We start from the raw sequence: 19,476 nt of genomic DNA, 5'->3' as shown, positions 1-19,476 counted from the left end.
GTTTAACTCAAGCTACAGTCTTTCTAAACTTCTAGTACTTATTTAAAAAGTAATGTCTGTTGCCAAAAAAAAAAGGACTTCAAAGAAAGGAAACAAGTTAAAACTTATCCTCATGCTGAAAGTGACTGAAGAATAAGAGCAGGAATAAGCACAAATAAGGGTTAATGGTAACTTGAAAAAAAACAGAAGCAAGGGGAGAAAGTTCTGAAGAAGAGTTGAACAGAGAGAAGAAAGACAGGGAATTTGCCCTAAACTGAGAATTCTTGGACTAGAAGAAAAATGCTTTTAAAACAATAGTTGTGGTTTTGTTGGGGCATAATTAAACATGCTTTGTATATATGCATATAATCTTGCATATGGAAACTGTTTTAGGTAAAGTAGAAAAAACAGAAGTTAAATTTACCCCTACATTTTCTACTTTAGGATCCAACAATCAATAAATCCATTTGGAATCCCTCTTCTATATGAGGAGAGTTCCAGATTACAGGCAGGATCAGCTCATCAATTATTTCAACAGCATTATCTGGTTCCATTTTTCATAATCACCATTACACATGCATTGGAAGTTATAAGTGATTCATATATAAATTACAATAAATATAGAAAAAGCCTATTTAATTAATTGAAGCATTCTATAGAACTGGTAACTCTTCTAAATGAGTGTTGTACTTTACAAAAGACAGACCACAGAGAATTAAATGCATTGTAACAGTAAAGTACAATTTTTACTGTACAATTTTTGAAGTTGTGCAGACTTCAGTAGAAATTGGCACCACAAAGTAAAAATTGAATAGTCTCACTTTAGATGGGTGAAGCTAATTCCACTTAAAAAGTGTATTTTAAAACTTAAAGTATTGACATTTGCATTGGAATAAACTAATCTAAACAATATTCACATTACCTTAAGGAAAGGTACAAGATATGGCTGGGGTGATGATTTGAGTTCTGACTGAAGGCGGCCTGTAAATTCTTCTGGATCAATCTTTGCATCCTTGGAGGGAAAAGAACAAACCATCAATAATTCAGTTCAGTTGTTTGGTTGTTTTTCCAGATAATAATGAGAACAAGCTCACGCGTAAAAATGGACTTACATATATACACACGTACTCACACACATGTATATGTATATATTTATAATGTATATATGTGCGTGTAGGCTGTTTCAGAAAAGACCGTGGTTTGGAGGAAAAGAAACTCAATGTATCCTCAAGTAAAAATCCTGTATTTTACTGTATTTTTCAAAACATGACCACAGTATTATCCATCAAAACAAGAATGTTTTTGAGGAATGCACACTAAATACTTTGTTGCACTTCCCTTTTCAGAAACTATGAGAAAACCTACATTAACAGTTTTTTTGGAAATATGTAACAAACAGGATATTTGCATTTTGATGCAGCCCAACTCCTTTCCCTATCATTATAGGGAAAAAAAAAAGCTAAGATCAAAGCAATAGTTTTCAGCACATATAAATAACAAGTTTAAAGATAACTGACATTAGTGAGAGGTATTTACCAACAAATCCTGAACCAGAGCTTTCACATTACGGGACGTTTCTGGAGAAGGTGAATTATGAGAAGCAAGCTTTATAAGAGTAGCTAAAAAGTTTTTGCATTTTTTCACATTTTCTTGCATTTCCTGGAAAAAAAAAAGAAAAGAAAAAAATCATATCCATGCTATCTTCCAATTATGATAGCTGTATGTTTTAATCACTATAAATAGAGAAAATGATTAGATTGTTCTAATTCAGGCAGGAGATATTTCACATACATCTGCAGCTATTTTGCTACTGCTGCTAGTTACCTGACATTTTCTTCACTTCTGTATGTAACTGAACATCATACCTCATAATGACTAACAAAAGTCAATGAAAGAAATATATTTAATATCTTACAGTCTGATTTGATAGAAATAGCCATAAATAAGAGAACTGATGTAACAATTTGTTGGAGATGTATTCTCCTTTGAGATACAATGTAGTGTCCCACAAGCTACTTAATTTGTTAAATTATTGATTCAATATGCTTTTGCACAAAGCAGCTACAGCAGTAAAATCAAATTAGAAATAGTTTTCAAACATTATCATATCTAATGTTTTTTCATCAGCAGAACAGTAGATGCTCTAATTTTTCAAGCTATTATTTTTATGTGCTGTAATTTGGTCTGAGAACCAGAAATGTAACATTTCAGTGTAACCACAGTTCCGAGGCCCAGCGATATTATAATAATGATGTCCATAGGCTAAAGGCCAGATTGTTCTGTTTACAGAAATGGAATAGGTCTTTCACTATTGAAACATATGTGGTCAATTTTCCCCATCCTGCCATAAGTGTTCTCTGCTTTCAGAATCTGTATTCCATTTAGTTGAAATGGTTCCTTCTTTGTAAAGTATTTGTTCCATCACAGGGGGTGCGCTTGCATGAATGTTCCACTTCTGAATAGATCTGAGAAGTTCATAAAATATTAATAAAATCAAGTATCTAGTATTTTAATACTTACCTGTGATACAACTGTAGTTCCAGGTACAGGAGAGCTTGGTATTACTTGAGGCTGTGCTGGTACTTGTGCTGTTGTATGAGGTGGAAGTGGCAGCCGAGGCTGACTCTGCGTCTGTGCTGAAGCTTGAGTTTGTCCACCAGTAATTACTGCAGGTTGTTGAGATGCTGATGTTCCTACTGTTGCTACTGTGGTCTTGAATACATTTTGAGCACTTGTTGAAACTACTGATACCTATTAATATTTTATATTGAAAAACAGATCATTCTGTTAAGTATTATGCTCAACCATAAAATTCTTAAAAACCTGACCAAAAAATGGTTTCTTTCACATACACCTTTACTAACAAAATAAAACCATTAACTTTACTAATTAGAACTCTAATGTTGTTACCCTTTATACCCTTTAACCATACTGAATAGAAGTCATCCTCATTTAAAGTTCTTTTTATTACAAAAACAAACATACCACTAAAAATGAGTTGCTATTATCCAGTCCTTTAAGGTGACAATGCTGACGTTACATCTGTAACTCAACTTTCTGCAAACTTGTCCCTTGATATAAATAAGACTATTGCTGAGGATCTGTTGTCATATCATCAGGTTTACAATTATCTATACCCCAGTTACAGCTCAGATCCAGATTATACTAACACACCAACACAGCTTCCCAATCTAATTTGAGCTCAGCAGCTGTATATATGCTTTTGCACAGTGCAAAGCCCCAGCAAACAAAACTGTCTTGGATGTAGCTGGACCAAATGTAAAAAGCCTGCTTCACGCTCCTCAGCCTAGAAGGCTAGAAAGCTCCTCAGGCTGAACAGAACACCACATACACACATACACAATCCAGTTCAGCTCTGACACTTGATTTGACTAAATATGCTACCCTTCCAAGTGCCAAGAAGTCTCAAACAGACACGCCAAATGGGACTGCAGAAACTAGAGAGCTCAGCCAAGCAGCACAACTTGCTGAGCAGAAGCTATCAGGACCTCCCGATCCAACCTACTTGCAGAGCTTTGCTCTGACTTGGGCACAGACACAGAACAAGCTGAGCCAGGTACCTGTACTGTGATGGGTGACACTGTGGATCCTGTGGCACTAGTGACCACGCAGAAGGAGATACTACAGCTCTTGGCAGGGGACAAACCTAGTCCAACATGTCCACCACTGAAGCAATGCTTACAAGCCCAGCTGACTGTGTTGTTTTTAACGAAAAATATTAAAACTATACTACTCATTTTTGTCTGTTACCTAGAAAACAACAGAAGATAAAATCTAGGCTATCATTCAACACCTGCATAATACAAATGGACTATCCATTCACTATTCACTTCTATGTTTGTGATAAAAGCAAACATAGTAACATTTCTTATTAAAATTCACATTAGGAAAACCATACAACTATAAACATACTCCCCCCAATCTTCTGCTTTTTATATTCTTAGTACTTACTGTGGTATGTGAAAGAATAGAGCCTCCTGGCAGAGTTGCAGCGGACGTAGCACTAACAGGTGTCACAGTTGATTGAACAACTTTGGCTTGCACTGGAAGTCCTAGGCGGACAGTAGATGTGGCTACAGAAGTTGGTTGCTAATAAAGGAAAAATAAGAATTTTATTTTTTTCCCCTCATTAGTAACTTGAGCTGCAAAGCTTTTAATAATAGTGACTGCAAGAAGAATCACTATTTCTTTGTGAATTGTCAGCTTGGAATGCACACTGTAATCAGAAAGCAACTGGAATGTTAAAGGCAGCTGAAGGAAAATAACTGGCTTACAGCCTTCCACTCAGTAGCACACTCTACAAGTCAAGAACACTAAATTTGTTTTAAGCAGCAAACATATGCATTGTCTTTGTAATTTACCATAACTGGTGAGATTAGTATATAGATTTCTGACCATTATATAGAAGGACTAATTTGACGAGATTTAGGAAGAAAAAACGTCTTCAGAAAAGTTGTAATTTAACTAATACATCATACAATAAAGCAATTCTGACAAAAGGGATCCACTTGTTATTAAAACTGCAGACCTCATTGGTCTCAATTCTTATATTCTCTTATAACTGGCATTTACTGAGATTTGCATTCAAATAAATATTTAGAAAAGACAAATTTTCGATGTGTCTAAAGAGATCATAACCAATCTTGTTTCTCATTAAATAACAAAATGTGAAAAAAGAAAAATTATAAGTTATATGTCACTGTAGTTAGTATTTTTATAAAGAACAGCTTATTTTAAATTCTTACACTATTAAACCTACATAAAATACTTCTTCAAAGAATATTCAGTATACTTATTAGATCTCCAGAAGGAACAGAGGCCCAGGCGGGTATTAAAAGCCCCAAGCATTCCCTACCAATCAGCCAGCAACATACTCTACTGGATAATCTTTTGTATTTGGGGGAAATAAATAAATAAACAAATCTACGTGACATCTGAACAAAGCTTTTTTTTTTTTTTGGTCTGGATAGATTTCAAGATTATTTTTTTTTAATCTTGAGTTGGGATGTCTTCCATACTGAGGTAGCCTAGAGGCAATATACAGCATCATTGTGAATAGGCAGAATTGTCTCTCTTTTTGAAAGAACTACTATAAATGCTTTTTCTGTTTTTAAATACCACACCTCTTTTCTCAATTGTATAAAAGACCAATAGCCTCAATTTCCTTTAAACACTGGTCAAATGAAACTATATGTACCTGATGTATGCCTACATTTAAAAATATGAATACTGTACATCTTGTTCATTTGCTTATAATCAGTATTTCTGACCCAAGAATACAGCATGCCTGTGCTGTCAGCCTCCTTCTTGTCAGTAACTGCTTCCAGAGTTGAGGATGTACAAAGAAAGCAGACAACCAGGCAACCTACAATCAGGCAGCTACTCAGTTCCACAAAAGATCTGTAAATACATACATAGCTCAGGCTGCTAGCTAGAAAATTTGTCTCAACTAACAAATGCCCACAATTCTTCATAGAAACATGCTTGAGAAAAAGAACTGCATATAAATAAAATATAAAATTTCAGTATCGTAACAGTGTATTACCCAGCTAAGTATGCAACACCTTCCATACAAAGTATTCCACTGTGACAGACCACAGGAGCAAGCTGTGAGACATGAAGACTGAATTCACCCTGTTTTAAAAGTCACTAGTGACAAAAGCTGTTGATATACAGTGGCAATAAAATCTATTAATGAGTTGTACATGAAGAACATGCCTTCCTAACACAGAACTACAAACAAAATAGTGGAACAGTTTACTAATGTCATTCCAAAACTCACCAATGTTTAACAGGTAAGTACGAAATGAGCGGATGAGAAACAGAAGAATTTTTTGAGGTTAGTTTCTTGTTAAGTATCGTGGAAATGATCTTCAAATGACAATTACAAGTTACCAGAAAAGACTTTACACTAAAAATCTTTATACTATAAAGATTCACAACACAAACACATCAACAAGAACTAGTAGAAAACTATGGTTTAGAAGCTAACAGCTGTATTTTCTATGAAGAGAAATCTAACAAAAGGTAAACAAAAGTGATCAATGTCATAAAAAAATCGTAACCCAATGTATCAAGCTCCTTCAGGAACAGTATAAAAGATTTTATGATATTCTTTAAAGAACAACAGCTACGGTTTGGTATGTTAGTGATTAAATTCCAAAATTACTAACCGAGGCTTAGAAAGGAATTTATTTTCCAAATGTAGCTGTATTATTTTTGATTACATGCACTGCATATTTTTATGTTTCCCAAATATATGAAAGTAATGTTTAAGGGGCTCTTCCACTTTACTTGGAACTTAACAGGCAGGAAACCAGGACATGAGTGAATACAGTACATATTCCACTACAAATCTCCACAGAGACACTTGAGAGCACTTAAGACAGCCTTCTGTATGCAGACTTAAGTTGAGTCTGTCCACACAAAGAGCTTAGATACTCTAAGCAGGGCACAGCACGGTGTTAATGTGGAAATAAAGTTTTCAAAATGGTCCAGCTTATGGGCAGCTTGGATGGTAGATGTCCTAAGAATTCATTCTGTTGGCACGAGTCATGCAGAGTGCAAATTACTCCAGTTTCAGGGTGCAGTAAGTCCCTTCCACAAAGGCAGTCAGTGCACACTATAATCACTCTCAGAAGGAGCCACTGTGGAATTACTCTGTGTACTGTAAATTCACTCCTTAAGTAACTACATCTTCACTTTCCTATTTGGACCTTCTCCCCAGAGCTCTGGACACATGGGTAGAAAGGCAAAGCTCAAAGCATAAACAGGAGCGAATCATTTTGTACCTGCTGAGCACAAACAAGGTGCCACTATATTAAAAGGAATATACAAGGCTGCATTTGAAAAAGCAGGCCACCTGAATACGGAATAAATACACCAAAATATCTGGGGATTATTTACCACTGCCAAGGCAGGACTACACAGTTGCATTGTGTACTGTCAGGTTTTTAAAATCAAGAGAACTTAAACTGCCACAGGTTAGTACACTGATGTAAGTCAATCCTTAGACACAAGTTAGGTGTATTTTGTACCACAGTACCACCTACTGATGAACACTCAGGGTGCCACTCTGCTAAGGAACAAAATCTCTGCACTACAAAGCAAGACATCTTACTTTTGATGTTAAATATATTCTTCACGATCAATCTCATCAATAAACTTGGCCATTACCAACCATGAAAGGAAGACAGAAAACACACCAATAGGTGCTACGCAAAACTCAATGTTAGTACAACTCAGCCTTTGAGATCAGATTGATTTGCAAAATCAGAAATAAATGTGTCTTTTTGGTGTTTTTTTTTTTTTAATCATCAGTCCAAAAGATTCCTTACAAACAAAACAAGCCATGCTGACACTCAAGGACCTGATGCCTCAAACAATAAAAGATAGTGTTATAACAAAGAAAAAGTGAAGGTGGGATTGCAGATGCTGGCAGAAGCATCTGCAGATGTAAAGATCAAATGTGGTTGTTTAGAAAAATTTACACAGCCTTTCTTATAGGTATGCCTGGTAGTCCTACCTATTATTAAAGCATCATAACATTCCCCATCACCAAACTCTCTTTTCCCATACTTAAAATTATGTCGAACTTCTAAAGTGTTTGTGAACAAGCTTTATATGTTTACTGACTGCCTCAGATTGAATTCTTTTGGTTATGGTTCATCTGGAAAATGCACTCAAGCTTTGGATGCAAAGCAATTTGTATGTTAGAGATTCAATTTTTTTTTTACCCTGGTAAAAATATAGCCAAACTGTGCCAAAGGACTCCTGCTTTTAAAACATTTGCACACCACTGCAGCAAATGACTAGCAAGTCAGTCAACATACGCAGAACCTTCATTACTACCAAAATTCTTAGATGTCACAGCACTGCTGGGGCAAAGCATCAGAATCCAAGGCAGGGAGATGCTGCCGTGTTCCCCATATTTGAGATGTTACTTCTGGGTTCACAAAGTAGGAGAACAGGGGAAGAAGATTCGGGACATGCAAAACCATGCTAAACACTTAGTCTCTGGACTTCTTTTTCTGTGGAAATCCTGCTTCTTTCAGTCTAGGATGGGTATTCTAGAATCATATTCCAGATCTAAGATAGGTTAGGAAGGAGTGTACAGGACATAAGCCTCACTTGACACCACTGCTGGAATATATTTATAGGGAAAAGAAAAAACAAGAAAATAAAAAGGTATGCACTGGGGCATGTAGAGAGGGACAGCAAACCAAAGAATACAGCACTTAAAAAGTAGGTGAATTTGGGCCCTAAAATTAAATTCCACCCCTGCCTCAACAGCATAGTGCTCATACTACTGCACAAATATTCTACTGCATGCAAATACAGATGATCTATTGTAATGAATACTCTTATGCCATGTATTTATAAGCGCACATCTTGAAAAGTGGGTTTTGTGTCCAGGATTGGTCACAGGTGCAAGTGAAAACAATGAAGCCAAACTGAAGACAAAAAAAAAAAACAGTATTTGTAATTGATCACCTAATGTCTCTATTTTCTACTTATAAAAAGAAGCTAATAATCCCCTTGACTGCATTGTTGAGAGACTTATTATAGGGATAAGCTTTGCAAAAAAAAAAAAAACTGCTTGGTAATTAATTCCCACTTCAGAAAGCGGCTTAGATACTATGCAGCAAATAAGCCTAAAGCAACCCACTGAATAGAGGAGAAAAAATATTACTTAATTCTTCATAAGGCTGTTGAACCTACACATTGTAGAACTTAAGAACAAGAATAGTATGAGATCTTGTAGTATAAAGCCACTACATGAGAGCCACTATTAGTTTGTGATCCTTCTTTATAGCATTTACTAATCTTTGCATTCCTTAATTCTTTGCATTCTGCATTTTACAGCCTTACTAATGTTTGGGAGTTTTCTATGGATGATATTCTAAGTTTTAAAAAGATATGTTAACACAATGAAAATGTAAATAGTAGAATTTATTAGAAGAACTTATTATCCACTTATACAGAAAAGATTCACCCACCACGAGGGAAAGGAAGGAAAACAGTTTTGTGGTTAAAGCACAGCCAAGACCACACACCTTTTAATTTTTCTGGCCGTTCAATCTACCTGCTCTGCTAACACGAATGTCTTCTCCAGAATACTGCACAAGAGAAACAAGTTGTCTATACAAAAAAATACTATGGAATAGCTTATTTGATAATAATGGCAATACACCTAAGGCAAAAACAAAGATTTCTCAATTTGCTTAAAATTTCTATGAAACGTAAAACGAACATTTTTCAGGAAAGCAGGAAGGATGTGAAAAACAGTAAAAAAAAAAATCAATAAACAAGAAAAAAGATCAAGATTAGAAGACGACGAAAATGCAAACACGGGCATAGCATATCATCAAAACTATGTCAGATTTGAAAGGCTCAGCTTTAGAAAGAACAGCTTCTGAAACATCAGACAAGTTTAGAACTGCTCTAAATATCACACCTGATGGTAAAGACTAAGCTGCTGTTGCCTGCATCAGGCATGCTCCATAGCAAAAAAAATATAGCCATATCCAGAGCAGGTGATTCAGCACTTTTCACAAATACAATCTCCGTTTTTTCTCATTTAATAGAACATATGTTAAGGCAAAACTCTCTAGAGTGAATGTCAAAATACAGAAAACAAATCAGTAAAATTTATTTCTTGAACTTGAAATTCTGAAGAGCAGGAAGTTAGAATAATGCCTAATTAAAGAAAAAATAAAGCTAGAATTACCATTTTCTTAGCAATAAATAAATAAATATTGGTTCGTTGTACTATTTATGCAATGGAAAGAAAATTCAAATGACCGGTAATCTTACTTGTAGCACAAGAATTGTTAAGTAGTCCATTTATATACCTAAATATTCGGACTGAACTATCAAACATACAACTTTACCTTTTCTGATTGCTAACATTATACAAAGCAACTTATTACCGGAAAACACATTTTTAACCAAACCTGAAACAAAAACATTAACAAACTCTAAGACTGAATTTATTTCAGATAAATAATACAATAAGCAACCTCAGAAGCAAATAAAAATTATTTCACCTGATTTGCGAGTTTCATTAACACATACTCCAGAGTAAAACATTATAGGCTAGGATTAATATAACATTGGTCTTTTCTGTATGCTACTCATTTATATTTTCCTGCTGTCCAGCAGCACCTTAATGTTGTAATCACTGACAAATAATTTCAATTGAAAATCATTTATAATAAGGAACTTTTTTTTTCTTTTTGGTTATGAATATAAAACTAACTGGGTATTACAATACTGAAACCATTAAACAAACTCTATATCAAAAGCATGAAAAGACAAACTGTACAAATGAAAAATTTAGATAAACAAAAGAAACTCACCAAAGAAAAACTAGATGGCAGCACCTACCTATTTTTCACAATTTCACAAGTACAGGCTCCAAAACAAGATATGGAGGCAAAAATTTAATACAATCTAAATAATAAGTAATTCCAAAAGTCTCTAAATCTGATCATCTCTGAAGAATGTAGTAATTCAAGTAAACCCGTGCTTATTTGACCTGCTCTTAGAAGAGTCCAGAACAAAATTTTTCTAAGAGTAGCTGAAGTTCCATCAAATTATAGCTTGCTCCCTAAAAATCCTGTCTTAACTAAGATCCTATAGCAGGTAAAATTTTTCCAAAGTTAATGAAATTTTAATATTCATATGAAAATAATTTTTATCAAAAAATAAAAGAAGCTAAAATAAATATGCAGAAATGAAATTTCCAATTAAAAATATGCACTGGTAATTCAAACCAATGTTTCCTATAAACAACTTTTATATCTTCATACTTTAGATGTTTAACTTCTTAGATGCTTATACTATAAACATCTGAAGTTACATATCTTAATATTTCTGAACTTTTGTGTTTGACACTGCAATCACAGTACAACACTGAAAACAATTACTTAGCTGAGTAACTTGTGATAATTGACACTGGCCAGAAATTAGGACAACGTGGAAGAAAAGCAATCATAACACGTATGAAGGTGGTATTCTCATGTATTCTTTGCAGTATATGATCTTCTAGAATGCTCAACGCAGACTGCAAATTTCCCATCCGTGTAGAAAGTCTGTGGTACCACAGACAAAGCTTTATAGTTTTCTTGGAGTAAAACACAAACCCAGTGATAAAGTATATCACTAATTTCTACATATGTAAAGCACCCTGCACTTTAATCCAAATCACGTTATTTTAAAATAACTGATAAAATGCATAGTAATAAATTTTATGAGCTCTATGTGTAAAATAATCATTCCATTCACGTAACGGAAAGATACATATTTGATGTTCTAGAGTTAAAACTACATAGCCTGCAATCTTTGTCAATCTTCCGAAATACCTCAGGACTCAAGCAGTGAATGTTTATATTGCCTGTCATGAGCTAGTAGGACACAGTTTTTCTCTGCTTGGGTCAGTTCAGACTAGGACTCCTGACTACTATACCTTTTAGACATAAAACCATTAGACAGTATTTTTCACACTTCTAAAATGTCTACTGAAACTTTTAATTGACAGAATTTAGCTTTCTGACACATCAGAATTTGATTCTGAAGGGGAAAACAGTTTAATTATCAGCTCACTGGAAGAATTATTTTTCAATACATACAAATCTCTGTATTTTAGAACTTGGTCCCTTTTTCTTGGCTAATCATAATGACCCCTGACTAACTGACACTTCCAAAAACTTAGCATAATACTTATCACTAGAGTTTTCTTCCAGAAAACTAACGAATAGCCTCTGGTTATAAACCTTCCACCCAACCAAATGAAAGTCTAATATCTAGTTTTGATACGGTAAAACCTTTAAAAATTAAACTTTTACAATGTGGCTTTAAAATGTTTTCAACAATTATTCCTAAATCACATTTTAAGTTCAAATGTATTCAAAACATAACCACTGTAAAAATTAAAGAAGAGTACACACTACATGCAGAGTCATGAAGTTCAATGTACGTTTTCAAGGGACATTATTGAACATTTCTTATCTTAATAACAACAAATAAAGAAATGATGCAGTGCAGTTTGGGCAGCTACCACAAATATCTCTCAAAGCAGATGAATCCTGATTAGCTGCAATACCATTATTCCAATCCCGCCACGCTAAAATTTTCAAAATATTGCATCCTGTAAGACATTTACCATTCATAAGGCCCTGCTGGTTACCTCTATTCTCAAGCAGTTTATTAACATCAACAAGTTTAAAGAAATATTTATAATGCTGTGCTGTGGGGTATCCAGCTGGTCAGAATCCTGCAGAAAAACAATAACATCACTCTACTACTAGAAGTAGCACCTTCAGATTTTGAGCATCTCTATAACCACATGAATACGCAGTATCCTCAGAGATTAATTTCTATAAAGATCCAGTAAGTCAGATTACGCTCTTTCCACAATTTTAACTGCTTCATATAAATTGAGAACACCTGCCTAAGGCCAACATGATCAATTACCAACACCTGTTGTGCACACATCTTAAAGTTGACTCTGGGACAGAAATTCCAATTTTCTAAAAACAGAACACGTCGCCAAGCAGTCTATCTACGTTTTTTTGTCCTAAGATCCTAGGTTCAATAAAGATGTGCTCCTCAAATGTTTTCAAACTACAGATAATTTTTTAATATTTAGTTTGCTATGAATGTTTCCACTCTGAATTTTAATTCTGAACGCTGGACACAGCAACCAAAGTTACATGAAAACTAACAGTATGAAACAAAACCAATTAAAGCTAACTTATTTTAACAGACTGAGGTCATATTCTTGTTACAGCCCCACCCCATGATTTGTTATGCGTTTATGCTATACTATCATTTGGGGATCTGTTGCTAGAACATGCGCTATGCGCTACTTTTTTTTTATTGTAGTCAATAGCATAGAAGTGATGTATTTACAGAAAAAAAAAAGCAACCAATGAAACTAATGACAGACACACAGACTAAACAGGGAAACTTGCCTGGATTTTTGTTGCTGGCAAGCTAGTTAGAAAATCTGGAAATTAGCGTCGGCTTACCTCTGTATTTGTTTTTCCTGACATACGTGTATATTTGAAGGATTTTTCCAGGTTTACTATCCTTCCAGATATCCCAAATTTAAATATTAACCAGCTGCTTTTTCTTCTAAGAGTTCTTTTACGTATTCCATCCAATACTGCACTTACCTGTTCCCTGAGAGCATTAAGTTCTTCAAGTGCCTCCAGGGTTTTCTTTAGGCTCTTCCTGAGATACATTCCACTGAGCTACAATCTTCCTAGTTACACTCATGATTAAAACTTACATTCTAGATGGCTGCTCTGTGCTTTAGATTACCTCATGTTATTAATTCATTTTCAACTCTCCAATTATATTTTGGCTTCCTTCTCTTCTGATAAAGTTGTCATTGCTTTCAGTTTTTACTTGCACAATCTTTTAGACTATAAATATGGTGTAATGCACAAAGCATACAAGGGGACAGCAACCAAATACTAAACATGGGGAAATACACAATCAGGTAATTTCAAGCAAGCTACAAAAGCTATTCAAAAATTCTAAAGGCATATTCTTCATCTCATTTCATTCAGGATTATTTAGCACTTCTACAAATAAAAAACTACTGGCAAAACTACCTTTAACTCTGTCTATTATTATTATCATGGCATAGCTGTCCTATACATCCAAAGATGTTTGCCTCTACATTTTAGTAGGATAGTTCAGCACTAGCCCTAAATTGCATGAAGCTGAACTGCATCCCTACAGAATTTTAAACTAAAGCAGTTTACAAGGTAATTTACCCTGTTAATTCACATTAAAAAAAAAACAAATTTAGTCAAAACTCAGACAAAATTTGAAGTGTAGACTGATCACACCCAGAGGTGAATCAAACCTTTGTTTTGAATGAAGTATACTACAAAAGTTAGCTATTGTAAATTCTTGTATTGAATGTGCTTTGTTTTTTCTTTTCTAATTTCTAGTGAAATCTAGCTATCGAGTGCATCCATTCACCATGCTGAGATATCACAACAATTCTGATTCAGAGGACACAAGAGTCATTTACTAAACTGGCTGTATAAATTCCAAACTAAACTCCGTCTAAGAGTGAGCCTTCTAACCCCCAATGAACTCAGTCTGAACAGGCTCTTGAGAAAACCTATAAAGTAGATTCTTCGAGGAAAAAAAAAATCGCAAGCCCCAGAAAATAAACTGCATTTGAATAAGTATTTTCTATTTTCAATACCAAGAAGAAGTGTGTGTTGGGGGGAGAACATTTGTAAAAATCCAAGAACTAATAATGTACAAAACAGAAGAGAACACAATGCACAAAAACAAAGTGAAATCAAGCCAGACATACCTGAGCTGTTGACAGGCGAAAAACTGGGCCACTTGTGGGCACTGAAAGTCTAGGTGAAATGCTGGTAGGACCCTGTCCCTGCGTTTGTACTTGAGCCTGCATTTGAGCCTGTGCTAGAGCCTGCTGAGGCACCATTACAAGTTGTCCAGCATCCGTGCGCACCAAGACCATACCTAATGAGAATAAAGTAAAAGTAAATACAGAATAAAGAAAAATATGAAGAATTACAAAGAAGCATCTAACTAAGGAACACAGAATAAAAACAACGTACAGCACTGTACATTTTTCGTTATCCTTTTTTTTTTTTTTTTTTTTTTTTTTTTACTCTGGTGTAACATGAGGTCTTATTTCAAAGAAGAAAAGGAGCCTCCACTAGCAGACAAAAACTACCCAATTCAGTCTGCAATTCAAACAACTGTAGTTATGGTACCAGTGACAAAATAAAAATGGTAACTTAAGCGTATAGGCATGAAGCAACTTTCAGAGGTGTAGCTATGGTCAGAAGAATAAAATTAGAAAGAAATATTCATTAAAAGTAAACTATAACAACAGTCCGTAGCTGAGAACTGAATTCAGTTTAAATATATCAGGGACAACTACACAAGACCTTTACTAAAACAACTGTTTTAAGGAAATGCGTGCATGCAAACATTAGGCCAGACACATTGAGTATACGATATTTGAGATTTAGTTAACGTTTGAGCATTAACACATGAATTTACTTGGCATCCACCATCACTGTACTGGGAGGCACTACATATGGCTTAGATATCAAGAAAAAATATTGTTATACCCAGAGAACCAACATAATTAGTCTTCAGCAGAAAACAATCAAAGCACAGGTATTTTAGGAAACCATCAAAGGAATTTTTTTTAAATGAACAGATTACTTTGACAAACAAGTGTTTTCCAACACTTTCTGGATGTAAACAGGAATACTTTTAGATTATTTTCTGGTAACGCATTTCAGAAATAGACGTCTTCTACGCAATACACAGTCATTGCCATCCAGTCTTGGCCTTAGTGCTACTTTCCCAAAATTTCCACAATCAGCAGGTCAGAAAAGGGGACACAATGGCTACATTGGCCCCTAGATCATCTGGACCTTCACACTTATGCAAGATCACTGCAAATCATGTAATGCGCTTCCTCCAGCTCAGTGACAACTAAGAAGCCATTCTCCAGCCAGATCATTTAAAAAGAATTTCCAAGTTAGTCCCAGAATACATTCTAATGATTTAACCTAGATGTAAGTAGGATACAATGTAGTATCAAAGAGGAATGGATCTATAAAAAATAAGGATCTAGGAAACCACTTTTACTCTGTTGGTAACAGAGGTGGTAGACTGTTTCTGCAGCTTATCTCTACATGCAAATTTCTTCATATACATACTTTTTTTTTTTTAAACTTTTCAAGAGCCAATAAAGAAGGTACAAGCATATTCTCACTTCTCAGGATTAGCTTCCCAGGTAAAATAAAAAGCTCAGGACATAATTCTATAATGAACATGTGAGCGAACTGCAGCATCAATAAAAGCCCTCACTCACCAAGTTTTAGATGCTCCCAGCCGACCTTCACTACTAAAATCACCAACAGAAGACAAATTTCTGCCACTATGAACCGGAGTTGTAGAAATCAAGCTTTAAAGTAAAAGCCCTACAGAGCTACGGCAAGGATCACATCAGCAAGACATGATCATAACTCTCTTTCAAAACCCAAAGATTAATTTTTAAAAGAAGAGTTTAGAATAACAATAATAAAAAAATCTTACAAAAGTAACTTTCTAGGTCCATTAGCCCTTCAAGCACCAAACCTCAGGGGTTATCCTTGTAAAAAAAAATCCATAAGTAGATGACGTATTTGATATACACCATGCTTAAAGCATCTGGATACACAAATATTAATACAAATATTAATACATTGCCCCAGCTGGCCAAACAGATACCACATCTTTGAATATGTTGTGAACCTTATTTAAAAATTCTCACTGGATTATGCCTACCATGCATTTAGAAAATACATATTGTTTGCATCATGTTGATTCACAGGTGTTTTGTTAATTACTTTTCAACTTTGTAAAATTCCATCTAAATAAAAAAATTAATGGAATAGAAAAATTAATTGCAACACTTTTAATAGATTTCAAACTATCTGATAATAAAATCAAATTCAAATAACTTTCCACACTATTGTTTCCAGAACATTTTTTAAATCTTTGACAATATTGCTTTCAAGGGCTCTGCTTTCCTCTTCTGTTTAAAAATCAAGTAGCAGAAGAAAGTTTTCAGACAATAAACTTTATAAACAGTATGCAAAGTTACGATATACATTATCTTAGGTATTAACAATGGTAAATCTCAGATTAACAATGGCAAATCAAAGACTAAAGCCCCTAACACAATCTGAAGAGCAACAATATCACTTTTTTTTTTTTTAAACTAAGCTCTCATCTGTTTTAAGTTAGGTCTCCATGAAACCACCGAGCTTTATCTAGTTGGAGCATTAGAATTTGGAGCTTGAGTTTCGTAAACTGTGGTCAAATAAACCGCTACTAAAAGTCTACTTGAAAGAAAGCTTCTACGCTATCACATTTTTGCTTATTTACCTTGGTTAACAAATATCAACTATTTTAAGAAATGTAGGGAAGGAATTATGTTATTTCAGATATCGATATCTCCAGGTATTATCACACTGTTGATATCAATAGCCCCAAAAAATTACTTTAAATGTTAATCCACCTAAATTAAGATGTAATAAACTTGCCAACTTTATGCAATGTGAAAATCTAAGTAGAGAAGCACAGACTGCGACCCTTCAATATTCCGCATGAAGCAAAACGCAGTCAAGAAGGAATCACCACGATGAAGAGATGCTGTGTTGGTTTGTTAGCAACCTGCTGAAGTTACATTTTCAGTAAAGAAAATTAAGAAACTAAAAGGTGAATAAACAGAACGTAAGGGTTACTTCAGAGTTAGAAAGAAAATCCAGTGATGTAAAGACTACCCATACACAGCAAGGAATGACACGATCACACATGCTGAAATGAAAAGTTTTAGATAGATAATTTAGCCTGTGTATGGTCACCTGGTTCACATGTGAAGACACTCCTTGAAAATAGAGAAGTTTTCTCACAGAACATAGATATAAAATTACTCCTAGTTAATACATTCCAGATTTTTGTGGTGCACAGCTGTTTACCACAGCATTACTAAATAACTTACCGTGCCTGTCACCCTCTCCCTAACACAAGAAAAGGAGTAACTCACCCAAGAGCAGCCACAACTACTTGCGATAGGAGCAGTACATCCCACACCAATTACATCCTCCTTAAGGACAGCCGCTTGGGTAGAACTTGCCTTCGAACGGGCGCCTCTTCTTTTGTTCCCGGCACCCCGAGCAGCGGGAAAACGGCAACTTTGAAAAACCTCGGCCAAGAAAACGGGTCAGCAAAGAGCCGCGAGCCCGCCGCCGCCCTGCCACTTACCCGGCGGTATCGTGAAGCCCGGCGGCAGCTGGATGGTGGTCTGCTGCGGCGGCCTGACGATCAGCTGGGGGGCCACGATCCTCGGGGCAGCGCCCAGCGCCGGCCTGGGCGACAGGGCCTGGGGGGCGGCGGGGAGCGCAACGCCCGCCTTGGCGACGCCCGCGGGCTTGGGGCCGCCACCGGGCGCCACCGCGGCGGAGGGCGGCGGGGCGCAGTTGGCGACCGAGCCTTGTCCCGGCGGGGTGGCAGCGCCGGCGGCGGGCGCGGGGCTGGCGGAGTTGCCGAGTGCGTTTAGTGCGGGGAGCGGGCCGTGCGAGGGCTTGGGCTGCGCCGGGGCGGCGTCGGCGCTGCCGCGGCTCTGATGGTTGCTGACTGGGGGCACTGCCGCCGGCCGGCCCCCGGCGCCTTCCCCGTTGGGCGCCGCCTCACCGGGGAGCACCGAGGGCGTTGAGGAGGCGGCAGCAGCGGTGCTCTCCTCCTCCTCCTCGGCTCCCTGCCGCCCGCCGCCCCCCGCCCCGCTCCCCCCCGCGGCCTCGGCTCGCAGCGGCGGCGGGCAGTCGGCGGCGGGCGGGCTGCCGCCGGGGTCGGGGCTGGCCGCGTCCCGGGCAGCCGCACGGGGGTGGTTGTTGTTGGTGGTGGTGACAGGCTGGGCAGGGGGGCCGGCGGGCTGCGGCGGGGCAGGGGCGGCGGGGCTGCTGCTGCTGCTGCTGAGGAGAGCGGCTCCATGTGATTGCTGCACACTACTACTGTTTACACTCACTCCCCGCCCTGCCGCCGCCGCCGCCGCCGACACCGCCGCTGCCGCCGGGGGGGACGGGGACGGGAGCGGCCCCTGGGCAGGGGCTCGGCTCTCCGCGGCTCCGGGGCGCCCCGCCGCCTCCCCTGCCGCCGGGGCCGGGGGAGGAGCGGGGTGCCCTTGCTGCTGCCGGACGGGGCTGCTGCCCCCCGCTAAGCTCCCCTGCTGCTGCTGCGGCTGCTGCTGCTGGGACGGGGCGGAGGTCCTGGGCTGGGGCGCCTCGGCGGAGCCCCGGCCGCCAGCCAGCTGCGATTCCAAGGAGCCCACCAGGTCGCTGACCGCCTTCTCGTCCACCTCCTCGGAGAAGAGCAGCATCTCTTCCAGAGGGTCCGAGGCGCCCGCCGCCATCTTGCGCTGAGCTGGGAGCCGGCGGCGCAGCACGCAGGCGCGCCCGGCCTCTGCCGCGCGCGGGGCACGCTGGGAGGGGCCGCCCACCCCCGCCGTCGGGGGAGGGGGCGCGGGGTCCCCGCGGGCTGACAGGAGGCTGCAGGGTCCCGCCTGGCCCGGCTCCTCCGCGGCCCGGGAACGCTGGGTGAGATCCGCAGCTACCCCGCGGCCTCTGGCCGGCAGGGTATGGGGAAGAGGCCGGCGGCTCGCCCGGTCTAGGCGGGGTGTGTGTGGGTTTGGCGGGGCTGTGTGAGGGAGCGGCGGCCGCGGGAAGAGTCCCTGGGCAGGTGCTGTGGTGCTGAGGGGCTGCTGGGGCACGGGGTCCTGAGCTCGCCCTCTGCAGTGTCACGCAGTCGTGTTACCTTTGTTAGCAGGGCTGCTGTAATACCCTGAGAAAGTAATTCCAGCCAGCACAGAATTTTCCTCATGCCTAGGGAGAACTGAGAGCCCGCGCGCAGTCT

At 38.4% G+C, this 19,476-nt stretch overlaps 1 protein-coding gene across 1 annotated transcript in view; it reads right to left on the bottom strand.

The window, feature by feature from the left end:
- LOC118246440 (transcription initiation factor TFIID subunit 4-like) overlaps nt 1–18,976 on the bottom strand; it is a 143,460-nt gene extending 124,484 nt beyond the window's left edge. The window contains exons 1-6 of the mRNA XM_035543535.1: nt 17,833–18,976; nt 14,348–14,520; nt 3,952–4,089; nt 2,500–2,730; nt 1,516–1,638; nt 902–991 (exon numbers count right to left, since the gene is read on the bottom strand). Of these exons, the coding sequence (XP_035399428.1) occupies nt 902–991; nt 1,516–1,638; nt 2,500–2,730; nt 3,952–4,089; nt 14,348–14,520; nt 17,833–18,976 (1,899 nt within the window). The remainder of the gene's footprint in view (nt 1–901; nt 992–1,515; nt 1,639–2,499; nt 2,731–3,951; nt 4,090–14,347; nt 14,521–17,832) is intronic.
- Between the last annotated feature and the right edge of the window lie 500 nt (nt 18,977–19,476).

This window comes from Cygnus atratus, chromosome 12 (assembly GCF_013377495.2).
Source record: "Cygnus atratus isolate AKBS03 ecotype Queensland, Australia chromosome 12, CAtr_DNAZoo_HiC_assembly, whole genome shotgun sequence".
Classification (NCBI taxonomy): domain Eukaryota; kingdom Metazoa; phylum Chordata; class Aves; order Anseriformes; family Anatidae; genus Cygnus; species Cygnus atratus.
The sequence above is the reverse complement of the archived record's forward strand: the minus strand, read 5'-3'. Positions and strand labels throughout refer to the sequence as shown.